The 27,462-nt window shown below is 37.5% G+C and overlaps 1 protein-coding gene across 1 annotated transcript; it reads right to left on the reverse strand.

Moving 5' to 3' along the window:
- Window positions 1-19,144: 19,144 nt before the first annotated feature.
- On the reverse strand, window positions 19,145-19,844 carry LOC133328675 (dynein axonemal assembly factor 6). Its single transcript, XM_061537221.1, has 2 exons — window positions 19,721-19,844; window positions 19,145-19,656 (listed from the first exon to the last, which is right to left on the reverse strand). Exons 1-2 carry the CDS (start codon window positions 19,842-19,844, stop codon window positions 19,151-19,153), a joined length of 630 nt encoding a protein of 209 aa, XP_061393205.1. The 3' UTR covers window positions 19,145-19,150.
- Window positions 19,845-27,462: the final 7,618 nt, after the last annotated feature.

Raw genomic sequence — 27,462 nt, forward strand, 5'->3', positions numbered from 1 at the left:
TTCTTCAGCCGATTGATTGCTATTCTGACCTCATCTTGGCTAGGTGGTATACACTCTATACCGTCATCTATTATTGGTTCTGGGGTATCTTCTTCACCGCCACTTCCAGATCCTCAACACGCTGTCTGTATCAGTCACCAGGTTCCCTTCTTTATCTCTACAGGAGGATGTGCTGCACCAAAGCCTAGGGTTTGGTGTTTTACTCGTTGGTAAATTTTTCGGAATTCGTTCTGAATCCTGTACATCTCGATATGGTCACGTTCACGTTTTTCTTGTTCTCATATTCATCCTACTTAAGTAAATAATGCGACATAACCCCTATATAAACGTCAAAATTATTTTCGGTATGTTGGAGTTCCATGCCGAAATAAATTAAAAACAGTGAGCGGAGCAGAATTGTCGGACGGGGCAGACCATATGATACCATACACAACTTAGGCAATATTTCGCGATATTTGCACCCTCTTGGCCGACTAGAGGTCAACAAATATTACTAATATTTAGAACTAATTCCCTTCACCGTGGGTTAAGGTATTGTGGCCTATAGATCGACTCGAAAAAAAAACACAAAAAATTAAGTTTTCGGTCCACTTCATCCCAATATTACTATGTGATCATCATAGAAAATTATAGGCGCTGTGCTTGACCATACCTGAATCTTTATGGAAAATTTCAAAGCGATCAGGGCTATATTTCCGCCCTCTAGTGTAGTAATGGGTTACTAAATAATGATATATACGCACCTGTAAATAATTAAATGTCACTCCCACATCCGAGTACATACGACATTATAATTGGTCTCAATGTAAAGGCCAACAACTCCTCTTTGATATACTTTCAACATCTTGAGTCTATTTCCTTCAGGAGTAAATATATGCGCCATAGTATACAAATTTTGTAATTTTTTACACAAGAGTCAGGGTCCATTTAACCCGCTACATATTTACCGATTTTTATCAGGTATGCTTATTCTTTGGTCCGATCCCCTTCTCCTTGTAAAAAATAGCGATGTTTTGGCCATAATTGCTGCCTCTGGTGCGACCAGAAAATCAGACAAAAGTAAAGTTTTTGGTCCATTTCATCCCCTGAATGTTAACCGATCTTTACCAAAAACAATAGGGGCCTTCATTGGCCAAACCCCATCTTACATGCAAAATTTCGTGAAGTTTAGTCCATAACTGTGGCCTGTACGTGTTTACAAATAATAATGGACAGATGGACGGATGGACACACATGACTAGATCGACTCAATTTAATATACAAAATTAAACAATCTAGAATTTCTATTAAATTTGACTTTTGTTCAAGTAATTAAAAAATAAACTTCATACGTAGGTGGAATACGGGAATTCGATCAAAATGATGTCATAATACATTTTAGTTGATACAATTACCGTCAAGTGACGTCACAGCATAGACACAAATAATTTGGCGTCTCGAGTTTGTAGTATAGACACAAATAATTTGGGTGAATTTTGAGCGATAGCAAAGCCACACACCTTGAAGTTAAAATCGATAACTAATATGATGGCAACTAGTTGGCAACATTGTGATCGATAGCAAAGACACAAACTAAAACTGTGACTTCGGACGGAAAGACACACATGACTAGATCGACTCAGCTAGTCGAGATATGAGGTGGGTCTAGGATCAATATTTCGCAGCGTTACAAAACTCTTGGGGCTGCACAAATCTATAATACCCTGACAACATAGTTGTGTAGGGTATAAAAATCCAGCCTTATATTTCATCTTAACAATCCTTTTTATGGTCCTATAAAAGATATACAGACAGCCGCAGCTCGTCTGTATAAAAAATGAAGACACGACACGGTGACCCCCCGAACCTTTCTTAATGAGTGGTTGTCAGGCACTCCTTTTTGTTCAAAAAATTATTTAGGCACGGTGCTCTCGACCGTTCTGTTTGAGTGGTTGTGAGTCACTAACTTTATTTTAAAATATTTATCCATAGGTTCTACTTAAAAAACTCTTGCTTAGCCTAATCTCAAGCACAAAATACTTATCAATAAACTATTTGTTCTAATAATAGAATTTGATCTGTGGAGAGTTTTCCCCATCGTGTGCGTCATAAAATCTCATCACCAACAACCCCAGTCTTATCAGCGTTACATGTGGGATTTTAGACTCTTATCTTAAAACACTCCAACGATCAAATCTTCTGCAACACAAGATTCTGTGCAAAGTATTTTGAACAGGTCCTTTTGAATAAAATCCAATTTTAAAATATCCTGCTTACTGTTGTAAGTTTTTTTCAAAAATCCTTCTTACCAAAAATTCTTATATTGACATATTTGACACATGACATGTGTAACACATTTTCCTTGTACTGCAAGGACATTATTTTCTCATTGCTTTCACTCTAAATCCTTTTTGTTTACTTTTTGCTTACACATTCTTCTCCTCTTAATCATTTTATGCGCAAAAATAAGTAGAATATAAATTTTATAAAAAAAAAATCCGAATTCCCAAAAACTTTGTCCGTGTCTCTGAACTTTTTCTGATGTGTTATATCTACTTTTTAATTTGTGTATATTGTTGTTGTTAATAGGATTCCATGTGTTATTTAAAAAAAAGAAGAGTACTTTGTTGTTGTTATATTTTTATTTTATAACTTATGTTTTTAATCTGTCATTCATTTACACAAAAAGCCATCATCAGAACATCGTCATGTCGTCATGGACGTTATGCACTTTAGCTTTGGTCTGCACAGACATACAAACACATATACCCATACAGCAACAATCTACAACAACAACATTATCATCGTCATCATTCCAATCATCATAATTGTCAGCTTTTGTTTTTGTCTCTGTGCATGTTTCTCGTCATCCTTTCTTCTTGACGCCGCATCAGCAGCAGCAGTATCGTCATCAGGATCCTCATCTTTGTCGTCGCCATCCTTTATTGTTTTATGGTTTGAGGTCCTCGCATTTTTTTATTTCAACATTTTAGCATGTTGTCTGTTACTTAATAGTCTGCGTGAGTATGTGTGTTCTTTGTTCATATTTTTCGTATGTTATTATTGTTGTTATTGTCCTTTTGACAACAATTTCATTTTGATGATTTGATGATGTTGGTAAATATGTTGAAGAGAGATGCTGATGTTGACGAGTTGTGAAAGCAATATTAAATAACGATTACAAGACTGTTGACCAAACAACAACAACAACAACAGCAACGACAAAAACAATTACGAACAAATATTAAAAATTGAGTTTTATAATTTCATAAAGAAAATTAAGAAAAGTTACTCTTTTTAATTTTGCAATGAATTTAAAATTGGATTTAATTTCAGAAATTACCAAACAAATCTAGGATTTCAAGTAATTAAAAAAATAAACTTTATACGTAGGTGGAATATGGGAATTTGATCAAAAAGCTATCACAAAAAATTTTAGTTGATACAATTACCGTCAAGTGGCGTCTCATGTTTGTAGCATAGACACAAAGAATTTGGCGTCTCGAGTATTTAGCTTAGACACGATTATTTTGGCTAAATTCTGATCGCTAGTAAAGCCACACACCATGGAGTTAAAATCGATAACTCATATGGTGGCATCTAGTTGGCAACATTGCAATCAATAGCAAAGACACAAACTAAAAATGTGACTTCGATAACAAAATTATAAAAGTGAAGATAAAAACCCTGAATAAATTATCTTTCAAGTGGATATCCCAGAACCAATAATAGATGACGGTATAGATCAAGGGAAGTCATTGTCCCGCACTCGTGCAGTCACAGAGAACGTGAAAGTAAACAACCACCAATCTGTCATGTTTGAGCTGTTGATGAAGGTGGTTGTGCTATCGCTTGTTTTCATGATTTTGATCGTAGCAATGTATTATTGCAGAGAAGTTTGTCGAGAGAGCGAAAGTTACTATCGCACACTTTGTGTCTGTGTGACCAAAAAAATGCATATGTATGAGTTGCCTGACCCTGGTGTAGAGTGTATACCACCTAGTCAAGACGAAGCCAGAATATCAATTAATCGGCTCAAGAACAATAAAGCAGCAGGTGCCAATGGGTTACAAGCCGAACTATTCATAACTGGTGGTCAGATGCTGGTCAGGAGCATGCACTAGCTGATTAGTACAATTTGGCTAGAAGAATGCATGCTCAAGCTGATTGGAATCTCAGCATCCTGTGCCCCGTACACAAAAAAGGAGACAAGACGATATGTGCCAACTATAGAGGAATAAGTCTCCTTCACATCGCATATAAAGTACTATCTAGTGTACTGTGTGAAAGCCTGAAGCCAATGATCAAGGACATTATTGGACCATACTAATGCGGCTTCAGACCTGCCAATTCCACCATTGACCAGATTTTCACTCTGCGCCAAATTCTGGAAAATAAATCCACGAAAAGCACATCGATACATTCCACCTATTCATCGACTATAAAGCCGCATTCGACTCGAGCTCTATCCATTCAGAGGTGTTTAAAGCCATGTCTGCGTTTGGCTTTCCTGCAAAATTCATACGATTATGTAGGATAACTTTAACTGGCACAAGATCAGCAGTTAAAGTCGGAAAGGACCTATCGGATCCCTTTAATACCGAACGAGGTGTTTAAAGCCATGACTTGCTTTGGCATTCCTAAAAAATTAATTCGGCTATGCAGTATAACTTTAATTGGCAAATAATCAGCAGTTACGGTTGGAAAGGACCTCTCGGAGCCCTTTAATAACGAACGAGGATTCAGATAAGGTGACAGTTTGTCGTGTGACTTATTTTACACACTGCTGTAATCAGCAGTTAAATCGGAAAGGACCTCTCGGAGCCCTTGAATAACGAACGAGGATTCAGACATTTCAGACGTGTGACCTATTTAACATCCTGCAGGAAAAGGTCATACGAGAGGCAAAGGTGAACAGAAATGGCAATCTCATCATCAAACAACAGCAGTTACTCGCCTACGCCGATGACATCGATATAATGGGTCAAACATTGAGAGCGGTAACAGCCACCTTTTAACAAATTGAGAAGGAGTAAGCCAAAGTGGGTCGGCGAGAAGACCAAGCTGATGGTACCAACGCGCAAGACGTCCAGTAGACTCGGACCAACTGCGGAACTTGAGAACTACAGCTTCGAGGTAGTTAAAGATTTTATATACCTTGGTACTGCCATAAATAGAGCGAATTACATCAGTTTTGAAATTCGGAGAAGGATAGTAATGACCAACCGATGCTACTATGGTCTGAGTAAGCAACTCATAAGCAAGGACACCTCACGCCAGACCAAACTTATTATATGGATCTGAAGTAAGGGTACTTACGCAGTAGATGAGGCAGCCCTTGGAGTGTTTGAGAGAAAAATTCTCCGAAAGATCTATGAGCTGATCTGTGTAGACGGTGAATATCGCCGTCGAATGAACCATGAGCTGTACCAGCTATTCTCGGACATCGACATTGTTAGACGTATTGAGCTGCAGCGACTACGTTGGCTAGGACATATTCTGAGAATGGATGAAGATGCCCCTGCCCAGAAGTCATATAAAAGTGAACCAGCTGATGGTTCACGCAGAGGGGGAAGTCCACGAATACGATGGAAAGATCAAGTGGAGGAATGAACCATGAGCTGTACCAGCTATTCTCGGACATCGACATTGCTAGACGTATTGAGCTGCAGCGACTACGTTGGCTAGGTAATGTTGTGAGAACGGATGAAAATACCCTAGCCCAGTAGGCATATAAAAGTGAACCAGCTAATGGTTCACGCAGAAGGGGAAGGCCACGAATAAGATTAAGAAAGATCAAGTGGAGGACAACATTGCCGAATATGATCTTTCAAACTGAAAAAACTGCGCAAAAGACTTATGGAACGAAAGTTCTGTCACAAGCCAGCTAAGTAAGTAAGTAATGATCAAATAGGCGTGGATTTGTTGCTTAGTGATTTTTCAGCCACCGATGTGTGCCATATTTGCAAATTATTTTTTTAGAAGCCAACAAAACGCAGGTTTTAAAAAAAGAAGCCACATATATTCTAGTTTAAGAAAAAATATTTTTTCAACCAGCATTCTATGTGCGAATTTAAAAAAAAATATTTTTTAATATCTCCCCTGATGTTATTTTCTACAAAATATTTTGTTTAATTTAATTTGGCTTGAATCTGCAACATATCGGAAATGATATTGACGTTTAAACAGGGGTTATGTCACATTATTTATTAAAGTAGGTTGAATATGAGACTACGATCAAAATGATGTCATATTACATTTTAATTCAGACAATTACCGCCATACGATACCTTGTGTTTGTAGCTTAGTCACGAATCATGTGGCACAATGACAGTTGGTAACTTAATCACAGAGTTAGCATAGCCACAAACCATAAAGATAAATTTGACAAGTCTGGTGAATTTAATTCTACAAATTTGTTATCGATAGCAAATAACACAACCACTACAAGGTGACTTAGTATTTTAAAATGCCGAAAGCTCTTGAAAAATTATGCATGCCTATTGTGGGACCTCAAAAATAATTTTTTTAAAAATCCACGCCTATGGTAGTATTTGAAAAAAAAAAAATATTTCTTTGTCCTCCGAAATGTTCCCGATTCCCCGAAACAATTTATTTTAATTACGAACCTTCGAAATGTTACAAGTTTTTTTATTATTATTAAATATCCAACATGATTAAGTGTTTCTGGGCTATTTGCCAACTAATTTCAAGAGCTATTAACTTGTTGGCGGAGCAAACCAACCAACTACGACGAGTCCATTTGTTTGAACATTTATTATTCGGTAGTTTTATGTGCGAGACTAATTAATCTTCGAAGTTCGCCATCACAGAAATGTGGCACATTAACGGTGGCATGCAACTGTGTGTGTGTGTGCGGAACGTGTACGTGCTGATGCGTGTGTTAAGTGTTGAAAGATCATAAAACGGGAAATAATTTATTTAACAACTGGCTGCAATGATGATGACTTCTTCTGTTCAAAGAGATGTGGCTGCCCAAAAGTATGCTACAGTTTTTTTTGTTTTGGTTTATGGCTTTGCCTTTAATTTCGAAATTAACAGATAAATTCCATCAAATTGATTGTTGACTTAAAGAGATTCCAAAGTCCATAAAATTAATCCTATATCCTGTGGACATCCTTCTTGTCCCATTTCAAGGGGTTTCCAATTAAAGGATATTTGTGGTTTTGTGATATCAGCAAAGCAGAACACAGCACAACACCCTTTGTCATAATGGTGATGACTGGTGATGACGATGATGTGGTCAGAGCCTTGCCATTAGGCAATGTGGTTCTCTGTGGGTAGTGAAATGTGTTTTTACCATTGTCCTCCATCCAGATGTTAATCCTTTCTTTTTTTTTGCCATCATGTTACCATGCAAACCCCTAACAGGACAATTGGTTAAGAAGGACAAAAGCTCAGTACTCAGTGGATCTGGCCATAATTGAATTTTATGTAAAGCTCCACTCTGGCTCCATCTCTGTGTAATCTGTTGTTCCCACTCATTCCTTGACATAGCAAACGAACATATATTCCCATTGTCAATAGTAGCTATCGTACTCCGACTAACTAACCAAACGAACTAACTAAAGGACTTGGGGACGAACTGGGACAACTGGAAACCTTGTAAATAGAGTTGTTGAGTTTGCAACGACCACCAAAGTAGTCTGCTGGGAGGTGGACAAACACTTATCGTTTGCATATAATGACAATCGTACGAGGGGGCAGGACCAGCCAAGCCTTTTTATCTCTCTCTCTCGCCCTACCACACAAAGGATATTAGGAGGACAATAATAGTTGGAGTGTGTTAAAACCAGGAATGCTGAAATTAAACAATACAAGCAAACAACAACATTGAAACATGGGCCATAGACGTTGGAAGGAGGAGGACAAGTCATTAAAAAATGATTTTAAAAAAAAATCCATGCCTATTGTGGGACCACAAAAATAATTAAAAACCAGTAAGGATAGTAGCCAAGTCGGACTGGGCCAACTCTATGATACTCTTCACCACTTTGGGTATATTCTACATATGTATCCTAAGAAGAGGTCGCTTTTTCGAGGGAATACTAATTTCCGTACGTTGTGTCAATCGGCCTAGCTATGAGTCTTTAGTGCACAATTTACATTAAATCGGACGAAGATATATATGTGTGAGCTATATCTAAATCTGCACAGATTTTCAGGAAACTTAACACACATCATTCTAGACCTAATTCAGTACCATATGCCAAATTTCGTGCAAATCAAAAGATATATAGGGACCTCGGTACACCATTTTCTTTACATCGGATAATTATATATATGGGAGCTATATCTAAATATGAACCGATTTTCACGAAACTTAACACACATCATTCTAGACCTAATTCAGTACGCTGTACCAAATTTCGTGCAAATCGGATGATATATAGGGGTTTTGGTGCACCATTTACATTAAATCCGACGAAGATATACATGGGAGCTATATCTATATCTGAACCGATTTTCACGAAACTTAACACACATCATTCTAGACCTAATTCAGTACGCTGTATCAAATTTAGTGCAAATCGAAGGATATTTAGGGACTTTACTGCGCCATTTACATTACATCGGATGAAAATATATATGGGAGCTATATCTAAATAGGAATCGATTTTCACGAAACTTAGCACACATCTTTGTGGACCCAATTCAGTACGCTGTACCAAATTTCGTGCAAATCGAAGGATATATAGGGACTTTGTTACACAATTTACCTAAAATCGGGCGATACTATATATGGGAGCTATATCTAAATCTGAACCGATTTTCACGAAACTTAACACACATCATTCTAGACCTAATTCAGAACGCTGTACCAAATTTCGTGCAAATCGAAGGATATTTAGGGAGTTTGGTGGAACATTTACATCAAATCGGACGAAAATATATATGGGAGCTATATCTAAATCTGAACCGATTTTCTCGAAAGTTAGCACACATCTTTGTGGACCCAATTCAGTACCCCGTGCAAAATTTCGTGCAAATCGAAAGATATATAGGAACTTTGGCGCACCATTTACCTTAAATCGGACGAAAATATATATTGGGACTATATCTAATTCTGAACCGATTTTTTTCAATTTCAATAGGGTTCGTCCTTGGGCCAAATAAGTGACATTAATTTTTAAAAAATCCACGCCTAGTAAGGTACCCCAAAGGACCTTCAAAAATAATTTTTAAAAAATCCACGCCTAGTAAGGGACCCCAAAGGACCTTCAAAAATAATTTTTAAAAAATCCACGCCTAGTAAGGTACCCCAAAGGACCTTCAAAAATAATTTTTAAAAAATCCACGCCTACTAAGGTACCCCAAAGGACCTTCAAAAATAATTTTTAAAAAATCCACGCCTAGTAAGGGACCCCAAAGGACCTTCAAAAATAATGTTTAATGTTTTTTAAATAATTCACACCTAGTAAGACCTTCCACGCCTTTGGGGACCTTCAAAAATAATTTTTAAAATAATCCACGCCCAGTAAGGAAGGAACGTCCTTTGGGGACCTTCAAAAATAATTTTTAAAAAATTCACACCTAGTAAGACCTTCCACGCCTTTGGGGACCTTCAAAAATAATTTTTAAAATATACCACGCCTAGTAAGGAAGGAAGGTTCTTTGGGGACCCTCAAAAATAATTTTTAAAAAATCCACGCCTAGTAAGGAAGGAAGGTTCTTTGGGGACCTTCAAAAATAATTTTTAAAATATACCACGCCTAGTAAGGAAGGAAGGTTCTTTGGGGACCTTCAAAAATAATTTTTAAAATAATCCACGCCTAGTAAGGAAGGAAGGACCTTCAAAAATAATTTTTAAAATACACCCTAGTAAGGAAAAGTTCTTTGGGGACCCTCAAAAATAATTTTTAAAAAATAATGTTTAATGTTCAAAAATAATGTTTTTTAAATAATTCACACCTAGTAAGGAAGGAAGGTTCTTTGGGGACCTTCAAAAATAATTTTAAAAAAATCCACGCCTAGTAAGGAAGGAACGTCCTTTGGGGACCTTCAAAAATAATTTTTAAAATAATCCACGCCTAGTAAGGAAGGAAGGTTCTTTGGGGACCTTCAAAAATAATTTTTAAAATAAGAAAGGAACGTCCTTTGGGGACCTTCAAAAAAAAATTTTTAAAAATCCACGCCTAGTAAGGAAGGAACGTCTTTTGGGGACCTTCAAAAATAATTTTTAAAATAATCCACGCCTAGTAAGGAAGGAAGGTTCTTTGGGGACCTTCAAAAATAATTTTTTAAAAAATCCACGCCTAATAAGGAAGGAAGGTCCTTTGGGGACCTTCAAAATAAATTTTTAAAAAATCCACGCCTAGTAAGGAAGGAACGTCCTTTGGGGACCTTCAAAAATAATTTTTAAAAAATCCACACCTAGTAAGGAAGGAAGGTCCTTTGGGACCAAGCCTAGTAAGGGACCCCAAAAATAATTTTTAAAAAATCCACGCTTATTGTAGGACCCCAAAGGACCTTCAAAAATAATTTTTAAATAATCCACGCTTATTGTAGGACCCCAAAGGACCTTCAAAAATAATTTTTAAAAAATCCACGCCTAGTAAGGGACCCCAAAGGACCTTCAAAAATAATTTTTAAAAAATCCACGCCTAGTAAGGGACCCCAAAGGACCTTCAAAAATAATTTTTAAAAAATCCAGGCCTAGGTAGGGACCCCAAAGGACCTTCAAAAATAATTTTTAAAAAATCCACCCCTAGTAAGGGACCCCAAAGGACATTCAAAAATAATTTTTAAAAAATCCACGGCTATTAAGGGACCGCAAAGGACCTTGAAAAATAATGAAAAAAAAATAATTTAATTTTTATTGTAGGTCCCTAAAGGACCTTCAAAAATAACTTTTAAAAAATCAACGCCTAGTAAGGGATGACCTTCAAAAATAATTTTTAAAAAATCCACGCCTAGTAAGGGACCCCAAAGGACCATCAAAAATAATTTTTAAAAAATCCACGCCTAGTAAGGGACCCCAAAGGACCTTCAAAAATAATTTTTAAAAAATCCACGCCTAGTAAGGGACCCCAAAGGACCTTCAAAAATAATTTTTAAAAAAATCCACGCCTAGTAAGGGACACCAAAGGACCTTCAAAAATATTTTTTAAAAAATCCATGCCTAATAAGGGACCCCAAAGAACCTTCAAAAATAATTTTTAAAAAATCCAAGCCTATTGTAGGACCCCAAAGGACCTTCAAAAATAATTTTTAAAAAACCACCCCTAGTAAGGGACCCCAAAGGACCTTCAAAAATAATTTTTAAAAAAATCCACGCCTATTAAGGGACCCCAAAGGACCTTCAAAAATAATTTTTAAAAAATCCACGCTTACTAAGGGACCCCAAAGGACTTTCAAAAATAATTTTTAAAAAATCCACGCCTATTGTAGGATCCCAAAGGACCTTCAAAAATAATTTTTAAAAAATTCACGCCTATTGTAGGTCCTGAAAACTATGTTTTAAAAAATCCACACCACATCGGAAAAATAAAAATTCCCTTCCCTTCACCTGTTACCGCTCCTAAATTGGCTTAACCAGGCTTAAAGCAAAACTTTGTTAAACTCCCGATTTCACAACAAAAAAAGTTAATGGAAAAAATTAAAGCATTTTTGAAGAAAATTCTTCCTATCTCTCTCCAATAAGGACATATCTATGTAAATGAAATTGTGCGTGTATAGTTCTCCACTACAACCACAACATCCTTTTAGGCAAGAAAAGGACTTGGTGTGATTTTCTTGTTTAGTTTTTTTTTTTGACATAATTGAAGTACAACACCCTCCAACCACAATTCAGCTGAAGGAACATCACATCCCATGTGTGTGTGGGTGTATGTGTACGTGCGGGTGACTGTGTGTGTGCACTAAATGTGGTGCTAAAAGCCAAATTGCTTCCAAACACCAGTTACATGCTTAAGTAGTTGTTTTCATGAATTTGCAAATCTCCTGCAATTTGTTTTGTGTTTAATTATCATCTTTAAGTGTCGTTTGTATTGTCATTCGTAACGTTCTCCATTCCGCACGAGTGATATACTTGTAGCTGCAATACAATGTGTGTGCGTGGGTGGGTGTGTGTTATGGTTCGCATGGGCCTTTGGTGAAGGGGAGTGCTACCCTAAGCCTTGAAACTATAATTCTACCCTACTCCCACCAGTACTACTACTAGCTATTTGCCTTGTTGTTGTTTTTGTCTTTCGGAAAAGGTCAGGGTTAAGTTCTTGTTGTTGTTGTTAAATACTCGACAGCGTCTTAAGTATCTGCATGACAATGCTGTCGGTTTTTAGTTTTCAATGTTAGGCGATTATTTTAATAGAAGTCATTTAAGCGGATACTTAAAATGTAAATTAGTCTCTTGAGGGTGGGCGGGGAGGAGGCAATGATGAATGGACGGAGGCACCATTTCACAAGAAACTGAGAGTAGTGGAGGGCAGAAAATAAAATTTCTATTTTTATACCCTACACAACTATGTTGTCAGGGTATTATAGCTTTGTGCAGCCTCAAAAGTTTGTAACGCCGCGAAATATTGGTCCTAGACCCAGCTTTAAGTATACCGATCGTCATATCTCGACTAGCTGAATCGATCTAGACATGTGCACCCGTCCGTCCGTCTGTCCATTATAATTTGTAAACACGATACAGGCCACAGTTATGGACCAATATTCACGAAATTTTGCATGTAGAATGGGTTCTGGGCAATAAAGACCCCTATTGTTTTTGGAAAAAATCGGTTAATATTTAGGGGATGAAATGGACCAAAAACTAAATTTTTGTATGATTTTCTGGTCGCTCCAGAGGCCGCAATTATGGCCCAAACACCGCGAATTTTTGCATGGAGAAGGGAATCGGGCTAGAGAGTAAGCATGCCTGTTTTGATAAAGAACAGAACATAGAACAACAGAAAATTAGATTTTCGTAGAAGTTGTGTAGGATATCATATGGTCGGCCCCGTCCGACTATACTGCTCCGCTCACTGGTTTAAAAATATTTTCAGGACCCACAATAGGATTGGTTTTAATACCCTTCACCACACTGTGGTACAGGGTATTATGTCGTTGTGCATATGTTTGTAACAGGCAAAAGGAAACGAGATAGACACATGGTTCCATTTGAGAATATGCATAGAATCACTTTCTGAATCGATTTATGCATGTCCGTCCGTCCGTCCGTCTGTTGATGTTAAATTGTAAACAAAGTACAGGCCGCATTTATGATCCGATTTGGATGAAATTTAGCTGAAGTCACTTATTTAGCCCAAGGACGAATCCTATTGAAATTGAAGAAAATCGGTTCAGATTTAGATATAGCTCCCGTATATAGTTTCGTCCGAATTAAGGTAAATGACCCACCAAAGTCCCTGAAAATCATTCGATTGGCAAGAATTTTGGCACAGCGTACTGAATTATTTCTGGAATGACGCGTGCCAAATTTCGAGAAAATCGATTCAGATTTAGACATAGCTCCCATATATATTTTCGCCCGATTTTAGGTATATGATGCACCAAAGTTCCTATATATCCTTCGATTTACACGAAATTTGGCACAGCGCAATGAATTAGGTATAGAATGATGTGTGTTAAGTTTACTGAAAATCGGTTCAGATTTAGATATAGCTCCCATACATATTTCCGTCCGATTTAAGTTAAATAGTGCACCAAAGTCCTTCGATTTCCACGAAATTTGACATAGCGTACTGAATAAAGTCTAGAAAGATGTGTGTTGAATTTCGTGAAAATCGATTTAGATTTAGATATAGCTCCCATATATATTTTTGTCCGATTTAAGGTAAATATGGCACCGAAGTACCTATATATGTTTCGATTTTCAGCAAATTTGGCATAACATACTGAATTGAGCCTAGAGTAATGTCTGCCAAGTTCCGTGAAAATCGGTTCAGATCCAAATATAGCCTTCATATACATTTTCGTCCGATTTAATGTAAATGGTGCACCAAAGTCCCTATATATCTCTCGATTTGCACGAAATTTGACATAACGTACTGAGTTGAGCCTAGAGTAATGTCTGCCAAGTTTCGAGAAAATCGGTCCAGATTTAGATATAGCTCCCATATATAGTTTCGTCCGATTTAATGTAACTGGGTCACCAAAGTCCCTATATATCTTTCGATTTGCACGAAATTTGGCACAGCGTACTGAATTAGGTCTAGAATGATGTGTGCTAAGTTTCGTGAAAATCGGTTCAGATTTAGATATAGCTCCCATATATATTTTCATCCGATTTAAGGTAAAAGGACCACCAAAGTCCCTATATATCTTTCGATTTGCACGAAATTTGGCACATCGTAATGAATTAGGTCTAGAATGATGTGTATTAAGTTTCCTGAAAATCGGTTCAGATTTAGATATAGCTTCTATATCTGATCAAATGAAAAATTTAGTATCCGTTGCAGAATGACATGTTTATGGATCCAATTTCATTTTAATGGTATTTTATAAATGCGACGGCTGTTAGGATTCCATCTATACCCAAAGTGGTGAAGGGTAGCATATAGTCGGTCCCGTCCGAATTTACTACTTTCCTTACTGGTTTAAAAATATTTTTGAAGTCCCACAATAGGCGTGGATTTCTTTTAATTATTTTTGAGGTTTTACCAAAGGCTTGGATTTTTTCAAAATTATTTTTCTTTATTTAAATCTTTTTGTATGAAAAAAATTATTTTTTGTTTTGAACCTTGAAACTTCCATGTAATCCTATTACATTTTATTTTCATGTACATGATTGTAATCTGCCTGACCCTCCAATGACATATCGTATCGTACATATCTGTCCATATATGTTTGTGTATAAATATATTTTCTCATGTTATTGTCTCTGTCTACAATTTCCGACATTTTTATATTTTAAACCGATTTTCAGCTTTACACTTCTTCTCTGTGTGGTCGTCTTTCATATAATTTTGTGTTGAACAACAAAGTGTTGTTTCGAAATAAAACGTGTCTTGAATAAGACACAACTGATTTGTCGGAATATGTTGTAGTTGTTGTTGTCGATGTTCTCTATACCAGAACATGCGGTTTTTCCATTTTCTCTTTTGGAGATGGAAATGAAACAACTCAAAAAATATCCAACCGGACAAAATTCAACAAATTCCTGTAGCAATCGTAATGGTTGTGTGTGTGAGTGTTGGTTTAGTGGTTGCCTGTATGTGTGTGTGAGAGTGTCTGTGTCTTGGTGTTGGTCATTTTGTGTTAAAGAAAATATTTTTTGTTGGTTTTCTTTCATTTTTTTCTAAATACAATTTTTGAGAAATAGATTCGTTGTAGTTGTACAAACAAATGACACAATCTGCAGGTTTCGATGTCCATGCAGGATGCCACAGACACATCCTGTTCGTGTTGTGTCCGTTTTGGACAAATGGTTAAGTAAATGTTACTAAGCCAGCCATATCGGACACAATACACGAATGTTCGGTCAATAAAATCCACAATGAAATTGTCTAACACAGCTAGGCAAAAACATACAAAGACAACAACAACAATAACAATTTCCAAAATCGGACCACAACAACAAATATTTGCAAAAGTCTCAATAGTGGAAGGAGAGAACACAAACAAAGAAATAGAAGTAGAATCGAAGGAGGTAAAAGGGTTCCGAGTAGCAACACCACCACCATGGGGATATGCCATTACAAAAAGGATAACTGCTGATGTCAGACCACAATTGAATTCGAACGGGCAGTAGCCATGGATACTACAACAACAACTTCTTGAGACAATGGTCCTTAAATAAGGACGAACAATAACATTTATTTTTTAATATTTATTTAATACCACTTCTTCTACTTCTTGCTCATTTTTTCGGGAGGTAAGTTTTGGGATATGATATGGCACTTAAGGGTCAATATAAATATTGACTGGTTAGGCAAACAATTGAAGGTCGATAATCTTTACGAATAAACAGACAACAATATAAAAAACCAGTAAGGAAAGTAATAAAGTCGGACGGGGCCGACTATATGATACCCTTCACCACTTTGGGCATATTCAACAGATGAATCCTAACAGACGTTGCATTTTTAAAGGACCAGAAAAATGGAATTGGATCCATAAACATGCCATTCTGCAAGCGATACCAAATTTTTCATTTGGTCAGATATAGAAGCTATATCGAAATCCGAACCGATTTTTACGAAACTTGGCACACGTCATTATTGACCTAATTCAGTACTCTATGCCAAATTTCGTGCAAATCGATAGATATTAAGGAACTTGGGTACACCGTTTACCTTAAATCGGAGGAAAATATATATGGGAGCTATATCTAAATTTGGACCGATTTTCACGAAACTTGACACATATAATTCTGGACCTAATTCAATACTCTGTGCCAAAATTCGTGTAAATCCAAAGATATATAGGGTCTTTGGTGCACCATTTACATAGAATCGGACAAAACTATATATGGGAACTATATCTAAATCTGAACCGAATTTCACGAAACTTAGCACACATCATTCTGGACCTAATTCAGTACCCTATGCCAACTTTTGTGCAAATCGTATGATAAATAGGGACTTTGGTCCACCGTTTACATAAAATCGGACGAAAATATATATGGGAGCTATATCTAAATCTAAACCGATTTTCACGAAACTTAACACACATCATTCTAGGCTCAATTCAGCACGCCATGCCAAATTTGGTTCAAATCGAAATATATATAGGGACTTTGGTACACCATTTACATAAAATCGGCCGAACATATATATGGGAGCTATATCTAAATCTGAACCGATTTTCTCGAAACTTGGCACAGGTCATTATTGACCTAATTCAGTGCTTTATATCAAATTTCGTGCAAATCGAATGATGTATTGGGACTTTGGTGCAACATTTACATTAACTCGGACGAAAATATATATGGGAGCTATATCTAAATCTGAACCGATTTTCACGAAACTTAGCACACATCATTCTGGACTCAATTCAGTACTCTGTGCCAAATTTCGTGCAAATCGAAAGATATATAGGGACTTTGGAGACCCATTTACCTTAAATCGGGCGAAAATATATATGGGAGCTATATCTAAATCTGAACCGATTTACTCGAAACTTGGCACACATCATTCTAGGCCAAATTCATTACGCTGTGCCAAATTTCGTACAAATCGAAAGGTATCTAGGAACTTGGGTGCATCATTTACCTTAAATCGGACGAAAATATATATGGGAGCTATATCTAAATCTGAACCGATTTTCTTGAAACTTTGCACACATCATTCTACACTTCATTCAGTACGCTGTCCCAAATTTCATGCAAATTGAAAGGTATATTTACATAGAATCGGACAAACTATATATGGGAGCTATATATAAATCTGACCCGATTTTCTCCAAACTTGGCACACGTCATTCTTGACCTATTTCAGTACTTGATGCCAAATTTCGTGCAAATCGAAAGATATATGGGGACTTTGGTACACCATTTACCTTAAATCGGACGAAAATATATATGGGAGCTATATCTAAATCTGAACCGATTTTCTTGAAACTTAACACACATCATTCTGGACCTAATTCAGTACCCTATGCCAAATTTCGTGCAAATCGTATGATAAATAGGGACTTTGGTACACCATTTACATAAAATCGGACGAAAATATATACGGGAGCTATATCTAAATCTAAACCGATTTTCACGAAACTCAACACACATCATTCTAGGCTCAATTCAGCACGCCATGCCAAATTTGGTTCAAATCGAAATATATATAGGGACTTTGGTACACCATTTACATAAAATCGGTCGAACATATATATGGGAGCTATATCTAAATCTGAACCGATTTTCTCGAAACTTGGCACACGTCATTATTGACCTAATTCAGTGCTTTATATCAAATTTCGTGCAAATCGAATGATGTATTGGGACTTTGGTGCAACATTTACATTAACTCGGACGAAAATATATATGGGAGCTATATCTAAATCTGACCCGATTTTCACGAAACTTAGCACACATCATTCTGGACTCAATTCAGTACTCTGTGCCAAATTTCGTGCAAATCGAAAGGTATAAAAGGGACTTTGGAGACCCATTTACCTTAAATCGGACGAAAATATATATGGGAGCTATATCTAAATCTTAACCGATTTTCACGAAACTTGGTACACATCATTCTAGACGTAATTCATTACGCTGTGCATAATTTCGTGCAAATCGAATGATATATAGGGGCTTTGGTCCACCGTTTACATAAAATCGGACGAAAATATATATGGGAGCTATATCTAAATCTGAACCGATAAACTTGGCACACATCATTCTAGGCCAAATTCATTACGCTGTGCCAAATTTCGTGCAAATCGAAAGGTATCTAGGAACTTTGGTGCATCATTTACCTTAAATCGGACGAAAATATATATGGGAGCTATATCTAAATCTGAACCGATTTTCTTGAAACTTTGCACACATCATTCTGGACCTTATTCAGTACTCTATGCCAAATTTCGTGCAAATCGAAGGATATATAGGAACTTTGGTGCACCATTTACATAAAATCGGAAGAAAATACATATTGGAGCTATATCTAAATCTGAACCGATTTTCATGAAACTTAGCACACATCATTCTGGACCAAATTTAGTGCCCTATGCCAAATTTCGTGCAAATCGAAAGATATATAGGGACTTTGGTGCCCCATTTACCTTAAATCTCCAGCTTGTTTTGATTTTTGAAAAATATTTCCCACTTTTATTACACTCTCCTCATTCCCCTCTCTTTTCATCCTTTTGCACGAACTTAATTAGAATTGTTCCCTTAGTTTCAAGTCTTCCCCACAAACATCATTCAGCAGCGAATAAATTTTCATTTATTACATCCTTGTGTGGTCATCATCCAGGACAGCTTCAAACATGACAACAGCAATTGTGTTTGCGTGTGTGTGTCTGCATGTGTATGAGTGTTAATCAACTTCTAGCCACCGTCAAAAAAGAAATCAGGTGAACTGACCAGAACTTTGATGAACAGAACTTTTACGCCACATTTGCATTTTTTTAATAAACACCTCAAATGGAAACTATGCCAAATTATGACGAGGGGGGTGGTTGGCAGAAAGGACACCAAAGGATGTGTTTAAAGCAAAACGATTCACAATTTTTTGGTTGCGGAACAAAAATGATTTTTATTGCCACTTCAAAAGTTTACAAAATCCAATTCACGCTGTAATCTCAGGGTCAATGTAAGTTTCTCCATATCCCGGTCATATTTGGCACGACAACGATCCACATTCACAGGATGGCTTAAGGGTAGCTTTAGGCGATAAATTGCCGTCGATAGGTCCACCTCAGTTGCGGTTATTGATAACTGCATTTTATCGGATGGCGTTGAGTCGCCGGCAAGGAAAATTTCCACAATTAAATCTTCACAGCTTGCCGAGGCATTGGTGCGATTACCCATGGCAAGATAAATATCTTCCGTGCCGACAGCTTGACGATAGGTCATCGAATATTCGGGACATTTGCGTGAATCCAATAAATCGGCATCTTCTTGTTCTTGCTGTTCGTGCCATTCTTCGATGGTGGTGGGTTGTTTGGTGTGAGGTTGGGTGTCTGCAGCCTTCAAAGGGGCATATGGGGAATTGAAGGATTTTGAATCTCCTTTAGAGGATTTTGTCTCTTGGGGTCCCAAATTTCCAGGATCTAGAATGGATTTTTTTCTTCCGTATTTTAATTTTGTTTCATTAGCTTCTAAAGATGGACTTACTTAAATTTTGTTTAATTAACGGATCTCCCTCTTCCTCCAAATCCGATTCATCATCCCGTGACTCCTCGGTATTCAGAAGGTTCCTGAGCAATTTTAAATTTTCCACATTTTCAAACAAGGACATTTTTGGGGGAGGTCTAGTATGTTTTTAGTTTTTGTGTGCTGCCAGCTTCTGTTGTTTTCGAATTAATTCGAAAATTTCAAATTTGTTTTGAAAACATGTTTGGAAGGTTGCCATGGCAATGGTTGTTGATTTGGGCAAACATTGTCATGACGAAGGGTTTCTGGCATGGTTTATGCCATGGGTTTCGGGAAAGGATTAAAGGAAATAGTTTTGAAGGACCTACAATAGGATCGAATTTTTAAATATGGATTTTTAATAGTTATGGTTTTTCTATACCCTCCACCATTGTATGAAGGGTATATTAGTTTTGTTTTTCCATTTGTAACGCATCGAAATAATCATTCCGATAAAGTATATATATTCTTTATCCGCGTAAAATTCTATGACGATGTAAGCATGTCCGCCTGTCCGTCTTTCGGTTGTAATCACTCTAGCGTCTAAACGAATTGAGATAGATCGCCAAAATTTTGCATAGAGTCGTCTTTTGTCTGCAGGTAAGGTCAAGTTCGAAGATGGGCTACATTGGTTCAAGTGTAGGCATAGCTCCCATATAAGGGTACACCCCAATTTTCGGTACTTTGAGGTTCTTGAGCGCGTTTTTCAACTGAATTGAGTTCTTATTCGGTATCAAATCTCAATACTAAAAATTATAAATATGGGTCCATTTTTTCGCATAGCCCCCATATAAGGGTACCCCCAATTTTTTCGGTACTTTGAGATTCTTGAGCGCGTTTTTCAACTGAATTCGTAAAAAAATTGGATATTTTGAGTTTTTATTCGGTAGCAAACCTTTCTACTAAAAATTATAGGTCAATTTTTTCGGATAGCCCCCATATATGGGTACACCCTAATTTTCGGTACTTTGAGGTTCTTGAGCGCGTTTTTCAACAGAATTCGCTGAAATTTGGTACTTTGGATTCTTATTGGGTAGCAAATCTCTCCACTAAAAATTATAAATATGGGTTCATTTTTTCGGATAGCCCCCATATAAGGGTACACCCCAAATTGTTCGGTATTTTGGGGGTTCTGATCGTATTTTTCGACCGAATTGGCTGTAATTTAGTACTACGAGTTCTTATTGCGTAGGAAATTTCTCGACTACATATTATAAATATCGGTCCATTTTTTCGGAAAGCCCCTATATAAGGGTACCCCCAAATTTTTCGGTATTTTGGGGGTTTTCATCGCATTTTTAGTCCGAATTCGCTGAAATTTGGTATTTTGAGTTCTTATTCGGCAGCAAATCTCCTGATTAAAAATTATAAATATAGGTCCATTTTTTCGGATAGCCCTCATATAAGGATACCCCTCAATTTTCAGTATTTTGGGGTTCTTGAACGCGATTTTTAACCAAATTTTGTTGTAAGTTGGTCATTTGTAGTCGCATATGGTAAGAAATCTCCCTACCAAAAATTATTAATATTCGCCCCATTTTAGGGGTAGTCCCCATTCAACCCCATTTTTATACCCTTCACCACATTGTGCTACAGGGTATTATGTCTTTGTGCATATGTTTGTAACAGGCAAAAGGAAACGAGATAGACACATGGTTCCTTTTGAGAATATGCATCGAATCACTTTCTGTGTCGATTTATTCATGTCCGTCCGAGTTAGTTTCGGAAAAATTGGTTCAGATTTCGATATAGCTCCCATATATATTTTCGTCCGATTTTATGTAAATGGTGTACCAAAGTCCCTATTTATCTTTCGATTTGCACGATATTTGGCATGGTGTACTAAATTAGGTCTAGAATCATGTGTATTAAGTTCCGAGAAAATCGGTTCAGATTTAGATAGAGCTCCCATATATATTTTCGTCCGATTTTATGTAAATGGTGCACCAAAGTCCCTATATATTTCGATATGTGCGAAATTTTGCATGGTGTACACAATTGAGTATAGAATTACGTGTGCCAAATTTCGATAAAATCGATTCAGATTTAGATATAGCTCCCATATATATATTTTCGTCTGATTTTAGGTAAATGGTGCACCAAAGTCCTTATATAACTTTCGATTTGCACGAAATTTGGCACAGCGTACTGAATTAGGTCTAGAATGATGTGTGTTAAGTTTCCTGAAAATCGGTCCAGATTTAGATATAGCTCCCATATATAGGTTCGTCCGATTTAAGTTAAATGGGGCACCGAAGTGCCTATATATCTTTCGATTTAAACGAAATTTGACACAGGGTCCTGAATTAGGTCCACAATGGTATGTGCTAAGTTTCGAGAAAATCGGTTCAGATTTAGATGTTTCTCCCATATATAGTTTTGTCCCATTTTATGTAAATGATGCACCAAAGTCCCCATATATACCTTTCGATTTGCATGAAATTTGGCATATAGTTCTGAATTAGGTCTAAAATGATGTGTGCTAAGTTTCGTAAAAATCGGTTCAGATTTAGATATAGCTCCCATATATAGTTTTGTCCGATTTTATGTAAATAGTGCACCAAAGTCCCTATATATCTTTCGATTTGCACGAAATTTGGCATAGAGTACTGCATTAGGTCCAGAATAACGTGTGTCAAGTTTCGAGAAAATCGGGTCAGATTTAAATATAGCACCCATATATATATTCGTCCGATTTAAGGTAAATGGGGCTCCAAAGTCCCTATATATCATTCGATTTGCATGAAATTTGGCATATAGTTCTGAATTAAGCCTAGCATGATGTGTGCTAAGTTTCCTGAAAATCGGTTCAGATTTCGATATAGCTTCCATATATATTTTCGTCCGATTTTATGTAAATGGTACACTAAAGAACCTATATATCTTTCGATTTGCACGAAATTTGGCACAGCCTTATGACTTAGGTCCAGAATAACGTGTGTCAAGTTTCGAGAAAATCGTTTCAGATTTAGATATAGCTCCCATATATAGTTTCGTCCGATTTAAGGTAAATAGTGTACCAAAGTTCCTATATATCTTTCGATTTGCACGAAATTTGGCAGAGCGTAATGGATTAGGTCCTGAATGATGTGTGTTCAATTTCGTTAAAATCGGTTCAGATTTAGATATAGCTCCCATATATAGTTTTGTCCGATTTTATGTAAATGGTGCACCAAAGTCCCTATATATCTTTCGATTTGCACGAAATTTGGCAATGGCGTAATGGTCTAGAATGGTGTGTGCTAATTTTTCTGAAATCGGTTCAGATTTAGATATAGCTTCTATATCTGACCAAATGAAAAATGTAGTATAGGTTGCAGAATGACATGTTTATGGATCCAATTTCATTTTACTGGTTCTTTAAAAATGCGACGTCTGTTAGGATTCATCTGTTGAATATAGACAAAGTGGTGAAGGGTAGCATATAGTCGGCCCTGTCCGACTTTACTGCTTTCCTTACTGGTTTAAAATTTATGTTTGGCTACCTACAATAGGCCTGGATTTTTTAAAAATTATTTTTGGCCTCTGACAATAGGCGTGGATTTTTTAAAGGTTATTTTTTGTGGCCTCTTACAATAGGCGTAGATTTTTTAAAGATTACTTTTTGGCCACTTAGAATAGGCGTGGATTTTTTAAAGATAATTTTTGGCTACCTACAATAGGCGTGGATTTTTTAAAGATAATTTTTGGCTACCTACAATAGGCGTGGATTTTTTAAAGATTATTTTTTGTGGCCTCTTAAAATAGGCGTAGATTTTTTATTTAAAGATTAATTGTTGGCCACCTACAATAGGCGTGGATTTTTTAAAGATTACTTTTTGGCCACCTACAATAGGCGTGGATTTTTTAAAGATTTCTTTTTGGCCACCTACAATAGGCGTGGATTTTTAAAGATTACTTTTTGGCCACCTACAATAGGCGTGGATTTTTTAAGGATAATTGTTGGCCATCTTTGGTCTTTGTCTTCCTCCCATTTCCAGTTAATGCTTATTTAATTCCATATATTTAACCGCAAAAGTAAAAAAATATTTCCATCCGAACTTCCGAAGTAAAAGTGAAATTTGTAATAAATTATTGGCTGTGGCTGAAAAGTTGGTAGCAAAAATATCCTGCATTAGCGATGATGTTGCTGCCATTGGCCAAGTTAACACAAAAGAAAGAGAGTAATGATACGGTTGAGGAGGTGGAGGAGGAGGTCTGCAAATTTGCGTACTAAACTTTTTGTTGGTTAATAGTTGTTGTTGTTGTTTTTGTTCGCTTTTCTTCTTCTTCTCGGGGCCATTATTATTTTGCACTGGAAATTTATGAAATACGAAAAAATCGTATTCTAAATGTTAAATGGCCAGTGTTGAATGAAATGATTTTCAAGTTTGTTGAAAGTACTTCATAAAAGGACAGCCTCAACAGAAACTATTGTGAAGCCTTGAACTCGTCAAAGTGTTGGGATTGTTGTAGTTGTTGTTGGGAATCGGATGAAGGTGAGGTGTGGAGGATGAAGAGCAGAGTTTGTTATTTAGAAAATGAAAGTGACTGCAGGCCATTGGGGAAAGTTGGTTATTAAGGTTAGAGTTATGGGTGAATTAAAGTCAGTTATTGGAGAAAGAAAGGATATACAAAGGCGTGGTTTTATAAAAAAAATTTGAGGTCCTACAATAGGTGTGGATTTTTCAAACAATATTTTTGAGGTCCTACAATAGGCGTGGATTTTTTAAAACTTTTTTAGGGCGCGGATTTTTTAAAACTTTTTTTAGGTCGCGGATTTTTTAAACATTACTTTTAGGGCTGTGCGATGCAAGAAGTCGCCTGGGTTGGACGGTTTGACTGGAGAGATGTGTAAAATCATCTGGAAGGTCATTCCAGAATTCCTAGAGGCTCTGCCAAGTGTGTTCGCTTGGGCATTTTCCCGAAGGCGTGGAAATCTGCGAAGGTCATCGTGCTACTGAAGTCGCCTGATAAGGTTAGGAGTAATCCTCGATCTTATCGGGGCATCAGTCTTCTTCCAGTGCTTGGAAAAGTACTGGAGAGGATTATGGTGCAGCGGCTTCAGGAGCGGTTGGCTGGAACAGAGAGCGAGTGGCAGTTCGGCTTCAAACCAGGCCTTGGTGTTGATGAGGCGTGGCTGCACATAAAGCAATGCATTGCTCATTCAGCAAAAAAAATACGTTTTGGGTATCATTGTCGACTTTAAGGGAGCCTTTGACTACCTTTGTTGGTCAAAGGTGATCTCTCGACTGGAGGAAGTGGGGTGTCAGGAGATAAAGCTTTGGCAAAGCTACTTCTCTGATCGGATGGCGTGTTCCGTTGGTACCTCCAACGTGATAAGTATTGATGTTGTACGCGGTTGTCCACAGGGATCCATTTGTGTTCCATACATATGGAACCTAATGATGGATCCTATGTTGCGACAACTAAATGCACATTGTAAGGTATGTGCTTACGCGGATGATTTACTCATTCTGGTGGAAGCTCAATCTCGTTCTGTGATGGTGATGTATATCGTCGCGAGTTGGGGCACCACGGTTGCTGTCCAAGTTTCCCGGGAGAAGACTGTGACAATGCTGCTGAAAGGTAGGTTGTCCAGTAACCGACATCCCAGTGTTGTGTTTGACGGTCGTGGTCTCCTTTATAAACCTGACGTCAAATTCTTGGGCATATCCACGGGCGAGAGGATGAATTTCATCCCTCACCTGGATCGGCTCAAGGAGAAGATGTGTAGCATTGTAGCCCCGTTAGACCTATTCTACGTTCTGACTGGGGACTTAGCAGACGTACGATGCGGGTAATATATGGTGGTCTGTTTGTTGCCTGTGCAACATACGGTGCTGCCATATGGCATACAGCCGTGACGGGGTACGGGTATCGAAAATTACTTTCGTGCCATCGCACAATGATACTTGCATGCATACCTCTATGCCTATGCAACCGATGCTATGCAGGTGTTGCTGGGCGTAGATCTAGAAGTGATACGTGCAAATGTATCATTTTTGGCCAAGAGGGGATTGCCCATAGTGCCCACTGACTGGGCAGTGGAAGGTATTGGTAGTTTGAGTGCCATCGAACGCAAGTACTGACTGCATGATCTAGTAGTATCTAGATGGTAATCTAGATGGGACACTAGCGAGATTGGGAGAGTGACATTCCGGTTCATCCCGGATGTTACTTTCGTTGCGACGAACCCCGATTTTGGTTTCGGCCTCCAGCTGGGGTTCTTGTTGACTGGACATGGTTCCCTCAATGCATTCCTGCATAGAAGGAACCTCTCTGACACAGCGGCATCTAGATGTGGGGCTCCGGTCGAAGACTGATTGCATGTACTGTGCGAATGTCCTCTCTACGAGGACCCCAGGAGCTTGGATTCCATGGGAATCAGCCATGCTGATGACTAATGGGACGTTAGTCGTGCGCTCTCGACTAGTGCAACTCGTGCTAGGCTCGGCTCGGTTTGTGCTGTAGTTTTCCGACGTCGAAGGGCGTTAGACTAGACGTAGTGGAGACACATGCGTTTCTGAAGGGTTACTAGTACCCTAGTCAGAATCGACGAGCAACTAGTACCGGCCAGACGTTGTCCGGAGGTTGTCCGGAGCCCTGAAACAGAGGTTTCAGCCTGACGTTTGGGATTGGCCCTATAGGGTGCAATGTGGTAGCTGTTGGTTGCCCCAAAGATTTCGCGGGAAGAGCTTCGGCTCGATGTGGAGATGCATTATCAAGCGGGTGCCTGACCCATATAAAGGCAGATGATTAGGTAGTCCTCGACTCCTCACCAAGGCGGAAGTGAAGTTTTGCGGCGGATCTTCGAATTGGTACCGGCGGATTGGCTTCAGAGTGTTCGTTGAGTACTCTGAGTTTTTCCAATGGGGCGCTGGTCGACGCTTAATTTCTACACCCAATGGGGCAGCATGGTTAAAGCCGTTGATGCGGGAATCATGTAAAACCCACAGGATTCATTACTTTTAGGGCATACATTAGGGATTCATTACTTTTAGGGCATACATTTAGGCGTGTATTTTTTAAACATCATTTTTGAGGGCATACATTTCGGCGTGGATTTTTTAAACATGATTTTTGAGGGCATACATTTAGGCGCGGATTTTTTAAACATCATTTTTGAGGGCATACATTTAGGCGTGGATTTTTTAAACATCATTTAGGCGTGATGCCTACATTTAGGCTTGGATTCTCTAAAAATTATTTTTGATGCCTACATTTAGGCGTGGATTCTCTAAAAATTATTTTTGATGCCTACATTTAGGCGTGGATTTTTAAAAAATTATTTTTGATGCCTACATTTAGGCGTGAATTTTTAAAAAAATATTTTTGATGCCTACATTTAGGCCTGGAGTTTTAAAAAATTATTTTTGATGCCTACATTTAGGCGTTGATTTTTAAAAAATTATTTTTGATGCCTACATTTAGGCGTGGATTTTTAAAAAAATATTTTTGATGCCTACATTTAGGCGTGGATTTTTAAAAAAATTATTTTTGATGCCTACATTTAGGCGTGGATTTTTAAAAAAATATTTTTGTTGCCTACATTTAGGCGTGGATTTTTAAAAAATTATTTTTGAGGACATACATTTAGGCGCGGATTTTTAAAAAATTATTTTTGATGCCTACATTTAGGCGTGGATTTTTAAAAAATTATTTTTGATGCCTACATTTAGGCTTGGACTTTTAAAAAATTATTTTTGATGCCTACATTTAGGCGTGGATTTTTAAAAAAATTA

The sequence above is a fragment of the Musca vetustissima genome, unplaced genomic scaffold, assembly GCF_032173495.1.
Source record: "Musca vetustissima isolate MV318-11 ecotype Yass unplaced genomic scaffold, APGP_CSIRO_Mvet_v1 utg9121, whole genome shotgun sequence".
In the NCBI taxonomy this organism is placed as follows: domain Eukaryota; kingdom Metazoa; phylum Arthropoda; class Insecta; order Diptera; family Muscidae; genus Musca; species Musca vetustissima.